Source organism: Cetorhinus maximus, chromosome 13 (assembly GCF_964194155.1).
Source record: "Cetorhinus maximus chromosome 13, sCetMax3.hap1.1, whole genome shotgun sequence".
Classification (NCBI taxonomy): domain Eukaryota; kingdom Metazoa; phylum Chordata; class Chondrichthyes; order Lamniformes; family Cetorhinidae; genus Cetorhinus; species Cetorhinus maximus.
In genome coordinates this window covers 122,018,320-122,026,814 of record NC_135891.1, presented here as the reverse complement: position 1 = coordinate 122,026,814, position 8,495 = coordinate 122,018,320, and the positions used below count along the sequence as shown (strand labels likewise).

General features: G+C 47.2%; 1 protein-coding gene across 1 annotated transcript in view; it reads right to left on the bottom strand.

Annotated features, from left to right (window-relative positions):
• Window positions 1-5,053: 5,053 nt before the first annotated feature.
• Window positions 5,054-8,495, bottom strand: part of LOC144689089 (microtubule-associated serine/threonine-protein kinase 3-like) — a 185,666-nt gene continuing 182,224 nt past the window's right edge. Inside the window, exon 26 of the mRNA XM_078556239.1 lies at window positions 5,054-8,387. Within this exon, the coding sequence (XP_078412365.1) occupies window positions 6,970-8,387 (1,418 nt within the window). The 3' untranslated portion in view covers window positions 5,054-6,969. The remainder of the gene's footprint in view (window positions 8,388-8,495) is intronic.

Sequence of the window (8,495 nt, the reverse complement as noted above, 5' to 3'; positions counted from 1 at the left end):
GGTGGGAGGTTACAATCAGATCAGCTATGATCTTGTTGAATAGCGGAACAGGCTTGAAGGGCCACTTTTTTTTATTCATTATGGGATATGGACGTCTCTGGCTAGGCCATCATTTGTTGTCCATCCCTAATTGCCCTTGAATTGTATTGCTTGTCACACCATTTCAATCACATTACTGTGGGTCTGGAGTCACATGTAGGCCAGACCAGGTAAGGACGATAGATTTCCTTCCCTAAAGGACATTAATGAACCAGATGCGTTTTTTTGCAACAATCGGCAATGGTTTCGTGGTCATCGTCAGACTTTAATTCCAGATTTTTTAAATTGAATTCAAATTTCACAATCTGCCATGGCAGGATTTGAACCCAGTCCCCAAACCCAGCATTACCCTGGATCTCTGAATATTTGCCCAGTGAAAATACCACTATGCCATCATCTCCCCATGTGGCCAACTCCTGCTCCTAGTTCATATGTTCACCACAGAGAGTGTCCCAGTTCATCGTTGTCTGCTGCACCCTGCACAACCTCGCGCTACAATGGGGGGGGGATATCTTGGCTGACGGAACCAAGATGTCTCCGCGTTGGTGAGGACAATGAAGGGGATGGTGATGACAAGGGCCAGGATGTCACAGCGGAACATGCAGAGGCCATTGTAAGGGTACGACATGTCAGAGGGGCCTGTGATAACCTGATAGCTAACATATTCCAGGCAGAGTAAGCTGCCGAGACATCTCCTTTACTCCTTGGTTTTCTATTCTCCGCTGGCTGGCAGGCCCCAGCAACTTTTTTGTTACAGACATTATACTTTGCCGCAAAGTACTTTGATTTATGGTAGCTGAATTAAATTGCAGTACTTAATGTTTGCCCTGCTGGTGGTTTGATCCTATGCATGCACCAAACTGTGCTAATATACAGAGCCCTGGCGCTAAACGCGCGCACTTGAACCTGCACAGCCTTCTGTTGTCCTGCGACCTCGGGCACCTGTAAGTACAAATTAGATTTTCCCTACGCTCTCACAAGGTCTGTATGCATGGCTAATTGGAAATCTTACCTGGGCAGGGATGCACTCATGTCACCCTCATACCTGCCCTCAATGGGGTCAGACCTGGCAGAGAGCTCCTTCGGATAGATGGGTCCACAGGGAGGACGAGCACAAGAACACTATTTAGCCCTTCAAGGTCGTTTCTTCATGCAGATTGATCAGGGAAGATTGTGTTCTGCCCCTGATTGCCACTCACCCATAGTAACCACGTACCCCGTGACATCTTTATCATTCTGAAAAGTTTTGCGGTCACTTTGGAATCCACCCAAGACCGTGCCTCACCTGCACTATGGGTTGCTGAGTAGCTGCCACGCCAGATACTCCAATTGCTGAGACCCCTACAAGTCTCAGTCCTAGATGGCCTTAGCATTACTATGAGACTGTGATCCATCATTGTAGACACCCCAGCCAAGATAAACATTTTCCAGCATGGACCGTGCAAACCCCTGTTAGAACTGTTGATGCTTCACATGGATAGTCTCACAGCACTCAGCACGGTCCAGCATGCAGGCCCACTCTATTCCCTCTCACCTCACCGGCTCGGAGCCCGGTCCTTCAGTGAGGTCCGGTGCACTTTGGTTGCAATCCCTTTACGCAAGGTCTTGTGCAGCCCTTGAGAAGCAGGTGAGCAGGTCAAACAAATCTCCATCTGAGGTCTCACAAAGGCTTCAGTCAACTCCACACTAACCTCTTTATTCCTACATTCAATCCCTCTTGCAATCAAGGTTAACTTGCCCATTGCTTCCTCACTTGCAGCCTTCACCTGCATGTTAGCTCAAAATTACTAATCCCCAAGGATGGCTATTGCCGACTAGATGTGCCCACCCACCTTTCAACCCTAAAACTGCATCTACTGTTTCTTGCCACTCGTATAGTGGCATACACTTCCGAGTCCCGCCCGCCATGCGAATCATAATGGGTGGGATGGATAATTTGATGGACCTCCCATTCTGCCAAGCATGTTTAACTCCCCTTGAGTTCTCTTTGCATCCATCCACGCTTCACATCAGGGCAACAGAAGCAGGAGATGCAATGACCTCGCTGAACACTCCACACAGACATCATTTTCAGAACATGGTCAGCTGCAAGTAATAGAATGCATGATGTGTGCCCAGGCCACACACACACAAATGATGGCCAGTGCTTATCCTCGTGTGGGATTATTGGATATTCACTATGCTGATAATGAGTGGGGTGACTCTATTAAGAGTTCATTAATGGGCTCTGATGGGGGAACCAAATTCCAGACCCTTAAATGCCCACAACTATTGAAGCAACTAGCAGCAATATGGAATCCAGGAAACTTCCAAACAGCGCAAGTGAGCATATATTTATAAGAACCGAAAATACATACAATGGTTAGACACCATGCCACCTGTGTGCCTTAAAAAATGTTTCATTTTTCTTTTCCCATCACTAATCCTAGTTGCAGCCCTGACATCCACAGCTGAAATTGAGACAGCCTGCTGACTGCTATGCCCTGTTGACTGTGATGACTTTGGCGGGCGTCCTCTGGTGTCCTTGGGCCTGGAGGGCCCCATCGTGCTAAGGGTGTCCTGCTTCAGGTGACGGGGTCACTGGCAGAGGCGAATTGGAGTGGTAGGGCACCCTTGAAGTGTCCTGGGATGAAGCCCCGGTGTATCTGGCTGGTGCCCCTCCTCCCTGTCGGTGCCAGATGGCACCTCCTTGACTCCTTGAGGGGAATGGGCACCTGGAGGGAGGTTGAGGTGCCACGTTCCCCCTCTCGCCTAACCACTGCTGCACTTCACCCATGTCTGGAGTGACAGAATGCAGGTCAAAGCGCCTATCCACCAGCCACTGTGCATTCAGCTGGACCTGGGTCTCCAAGGCGGCCACCACCCTTTCCAAGAAGGAGGCTAAGCGCTCGCATGCTGGAGCCATGACACTAGACAGAACAAGGACAGATTTCTCCAGCCTTCGGTCCAGTCTGTGCATGGCCTCTGGCATCTTTCTGATGTTCCCCTACCTGTCTCTGTATCTCCATCCGGTCTCTTAGGGTCGAGACCGGGGGCTCGTCATCTGTACAGGCTGGGCAGGGGCCTGGTCTCCAGCAGCTCTCCGAGCATCAGAGACCTCGGCTGTCACTTCCTGTGCCAGCTGTGGACCTGCACCAGATTGTGACCCCAAGCCGACTCTAGAACATGCAGCCACTGAGGCCAATATATCTGCGCTGGTGGAGGGTGCAGGTGAATGCCGTGACAGTATATCCTCTGAGGCATCATCCTCAGAGTGGGGTTGGAGCTGGTTCTGTGGCTGGTCTCCCTTCTGGTCTCCCCATTTTCTTGCTGGTACCTGGAACGGAGAAGCAAAAGATTTCGTGGCTCCTAAGCAGGCTCACTTATTAGAGCTAAAAGCAAAATACTGTGGATGCTGGAAGTCTGAAACAAAAACAGAAAATGCTGGAAAAACTCAGCAGGTCTGACAGCATCTGTGGAGAGAGAGACAGAGTTAACGTTTCGAGTCTGTGTGACTTCTGAAGAAGGGTCATACGGACTCAAAACGTTAACTCTGTCCCTCTCTCCACAGATGCTGTCAGACCTGCTGAGTTTTTCCAGCATTTTCTGTTTTTGTTTCACTTATTAAAGCAATGTCTCACTCTGAGGGTGCATCTGACAACTGCAGACTGGAGGCGTCCAACACTGGATCCCGAGGAGAGTCCAATCTCCCCTTCAGTGCAGACATGGTCCTTCTCCTGCCCAGCTAGCTCAGCGGCATCCTCTTCCAATGGGGTGAGGATTTGAATGTCAGGGACCACCATCGGTCTTGGCTCGCTCCCTCCTGTTGTGCGTGCCCTTGCCCTGCAGGCAGACGGAAGGATTGAGTGCCATCCCGATGGGTGCATGAGCAGTTTAGGGGCATGCATGTCTATGCCAGGTCCTGGGCCCTCCCTGGTAAGTGATTAACAAGAAGGATGTTCCTCAACTGATAGAACATTGAGAGCAGGAACTGGCTGCCACACATTCAGTCCAAATGTCCCATCTGCTGCTGAGCCCTGCAGCCCAAACTCCTATCTGTCATCCCTGTGCACTCATACACTTACACTATGCCCTTATGAGTGTCAGCTCGCAGTGAGGATACAGTACCACTTACCCTCATGGAGTGCAGCAGATTGTTCATCCTTTTCCTGCACCGCTGGGCAGTTCTCCTGTGGGCCCCAAGGGCACTAACCTTCAGTGCGACCTCCGCCCAGGCTGCTGTGGTCAGACAGGAGGGTGACCTGTTGCCATCCCCGGGAAACAGCACCTCTCACCTTCCCTGGACAACCTGGAGGGGGATCTGCAGCAAAGGCTTCAATGAACTGTGGGGCCATACATTTTCTTCTCTGGGACATTCTGGTTGATGCAGAATCTTGCACAAGTCAGGTGAGCGAATGGCTGTCCATGTGCCTTTTTAATATGACGCCAGGACCTTTGACCCCATGAGGTAATGGCGGGGGCAGCAGCTTCCTGCCCGCACCTCCTGCAAGATTCTCTGTGCTCCTCACGGATGGATGTGTAATGAGTTGAACAGCGTAAGATCACATGTGGCCAGCTGCCCAGCTCTCCCGAACGGAAATCACTCTCACTTCCACCCCCACCACCGAATGGAAGATGCAGCCCACTCCCCCCAAGATGCAGACCAATATTTAAGGTCTTTCTTCAAAACTGGGAAAAGTTAGGAATGTGACAGTAGCGAGTGGAGGAGGAAGGAGGTTGGGACAAGACTAGAACAAAGGGAAAGTCTGTTATTGTGTGGACACAGGAGAGATTAAATGATAAAAAAGATAACGGTGAAAGGCATCTGTATACCAGTTCTGAACTCAATGCTTTCAGCAAGATTTTTTTTGTCTCTCAGTTTAAGAACCTGCATCTCTCAGGCCACACCCACCAAGACATTGATAAACAGTCTGCTCTCAGGGAAATGAGTGAAGATTGGGGTGGAGTCGGAGAGCGTCCATTCAGATGACATTTCTACTTACTGCACTTTTCATAAATAAGCTGGTGATGTTAATAATTGGCAAAGTTCTTTATTAAAAGCTGTAACAGGGAGACAATTAGACAAAATCCAACAAATGGAAAGTAAAAAAAAGGTTGAATATTAGACCAATGAGAAAATGCACAAACACACTGCCACTTCTGTTAGAATTGCATTCCATTGTTCACTGAATCAATCTGTGTCACAGTTCAAAGCATAACCATCGCACCTGGTCAAACACGAGGAACAACTTAAGTTACAGGATCAGAATTAGAAGAAATTCTTTTCTCTTACTGACAATGGTTTTGTATCTCCAGATTCAGGATTTTGGAGCAGACCACTGACAAGATAGGAATTTTCAATAGCCTTTGATAAATTCAGTGTTTCATATCGTTTCAAGAATTATTTGGGATATAAACCTAGAAATTGCTCTCTGGCATATTTGGAGGTTAATGGTGTGATTATCAGAGTTTTGTATTGGGAAAGTTGTGGCCTGTCAACTCAGACATTACTGGTTTTAATGCCAATAATGAGTCTTTACCAGCTCACTGCTTTGGCTAACTCTCCACATTAGCTGCAAGTTACTTAGCACCTGAATTGACACTGGGCAAAAACAGTGATTTGGTGCCAATCTGGGTGCTACTGACTGGGCAATAAGTGTAGGCTTTCTGCTGTGATTCAAAGAAATGACAATTTAAGAGACCCCTGCTAGGCACAGTGTGCTTAGAAGGAAGATTAAAACGGGCAATAGTTAGCCTGGACATACAGCTCTAACAGTGCACAATCAGCCAACACACTTATTCATTCCACAAGGAAATTGCATTCAAGGTCTGACATTAGGTGTCACGCATTTGGAAGAAAGTACAAACCTAAGAGGTAGCACTGACCAACCCAAACTGTAACATTTACATAGCGTAACAGACAAAACAAATGCTCTGGAATTCATTTATAGACATCCTTTGGTTCCATTACAGCAAGGCCCCAGAATAAGATGGCGATAGATCGGTCTGAAGAACTGAGTGCGAAGGTGAAGGACAAGCTGATTTGGGCACCATTGCTTGGCAGATCTACTTGTCTCTTTAAGAAATGGTGCTTTTATGGCAAGGCATCTTTAATTAATTCCATCAAACACTCCCAGGACAGGTACAGCACGGGGTTAGATACAGAGTAAAGCTCCCTCTACACTGTCCCCATCAATCACTCCCAGGACAGATACACATTGGAGTTAGATAGAGTAAAGCTCCTAAATTACAATAGATATCAACCACTAATATTTCACTTCCCAAGTTAGTAACAAGGTCAAAATGCAAGTGAATCTTTAACTGAGATCAGAAATATTGAAAACTCTCCCAGTTGCTGTCTTTTTTATTTTCTAATTTTCAATGGGTTTCATAGGTAACCAGACACAAAGGATTGGCCCCAAACAGCCACTTCACTTTACCAACAAGTGAACATGGAGTTTAAGTGATCACTTTACACAACTGGAGGCAATTTCTGAGCTGAATTATCAATCTGCTTTTTCAAAGTGTGCACGCTGAAGAATTTAGCTTTTGTTTATGAGAATTGGGATGACTTTTTTAGTTCTCAGAATGTTGCATCCTTGGTTGCAGACACATTCAATAGTTCTGTACTGTGATGTGTTAAACACTGCTATTAAACCTTGTATAAACCTGCTGGATTTCAAAATGTCCCGTGGTGGTATAAATACATTGGTGGCTGTGACTCGCAGCCTGTTCTGATACGTCCTTTCCATTACTAGGTCTGCAGCATTTAGTAGTTTTCCAGGTAAATGTAATCTCCTGTATTACTAAACTGCACTGACATAAAAGGTGTTTTGAAAAACAAATTCTGGCACCCCTTCCTTCACTGTGCCTCCAACCCCTCCAACGACACAATTTAATCCACATTGACTCGAATGTTTTCCATTTGTTCTGGACTGGTAATTGTGGAGCTCAGTCTTTAACTCTTCCTTTCTTGCGATTTCTTGTTGATCTTCTGCCTGGAGAATTTGAAGTGATTGTGTTGTCCTTGTCTGCTTCCTGTTTCTCAGACTGGCCTTGCAGTTTAGTGTCTGTACACGCCACATTCTTTCTCCTGCGTGTCACTGAATCTTTTCTGTGATGTTCAGGCTCACAGGTGCTTAATATGAACCCAATTTGTGTTAGACTTTCACCAGTTCCCAAGGAGCTTTGAGATTTTACCTGACGGTGCGGTAAATCTAACTGATGTGGGCAGCGTACAGCACTCAATGACTCACCAGTCGGGGTGACCATCATTTCCTCCTCAGCCTGCAGTGCTTCTCCTTTTGGCCTCGGAATTGGTGCCCACTGTTTCCTTAAATTGTTGCTTTCTGCACCTCCTGTTGACAAGTGTCCAAAAGAGTCTTGACACAAGCCTTGAATGGGATTGGTCGCCTGACATTCCCATCGCACAGCTCCCGCTTTCTGACTTTCCGTCTCTGATTTATGAACTTCAGTTTGTGGCGCTGACAACCAGCTGTCGAGCTCTTTAAGATTGGAATCCTCTGCAGCTGCTTCAGGTGCTGAGTCACAGTCAAACTCCCCCTTTCCCCATGCTGCTTTATAGTCAGGACATTTCTCCTCGATTCTATATGCTCCCCCCCTCTCTCCACTCGCTCCCTCTGTCCTTGTTCTTTCCCACTCAACAACAGCCAGTGTCACATCAGCTTCATCAATGGTCACTTCCTGAACTGCTTCCTGTTTTTTAAATGAATCACGCCGTTCTGACCAATTTAGCTTTTTCATTACGACCATGTCTCGGTCTCTCTCATGTCTCTCACCTGTCCACTCTCTTAGCTTCGGAGTTCCAACATGAACATAGCACACATTCTCTCCTGAACCCGGCTTGTCTGGCAAAGTTTGGATCTCACCCGCCTCACCCAGACTTTGACATTCTTTCTGCGTTTCATTTATTCCTTCACCTAGAGATATTTCCCCACGTTTTCCTGAGCCACACTGTTTCTTATCTGCAAGATATGTAGCTGACAGTTTCTCTGCTGATTGCACACGTTTTAGCAGCGGCGATCGTGGTGAATCTCCAGTGCGAGCTTGAATTGAATGTCTAACTGTGGTTGGAGGTGACAGCATCTTGCCAGGGTATGACTGGATATTCTTTGAATAGCATGATAAAGGAGATGGAGAGCGGTGTGGTGAGGGCACTTGGGGTGTTGGTGATGATGTGCATGCCAGAGGGGAGGGTGGGATGCTGTTGATAGATTTCCGACGCCCAGTTTTGTAACGCTGGTTATTTGGTTTAGGGCCCAATCCATGGAGAGTGCAGGGTCTGATGTTTCCGGCTGGTGAACTTGGAGCACTGGGTCCAGGGGAGGTGCTCTGAGGTGAGTTGGACCCTATAAGAAAGAGAGAGTTAGTTCCACTCATGATCTTTACAAAACTCTCTCTCTGTCTGTTTTTTTAACCTAAAATTCAAACAGCAACTCTATCTCTACTGATGTCAA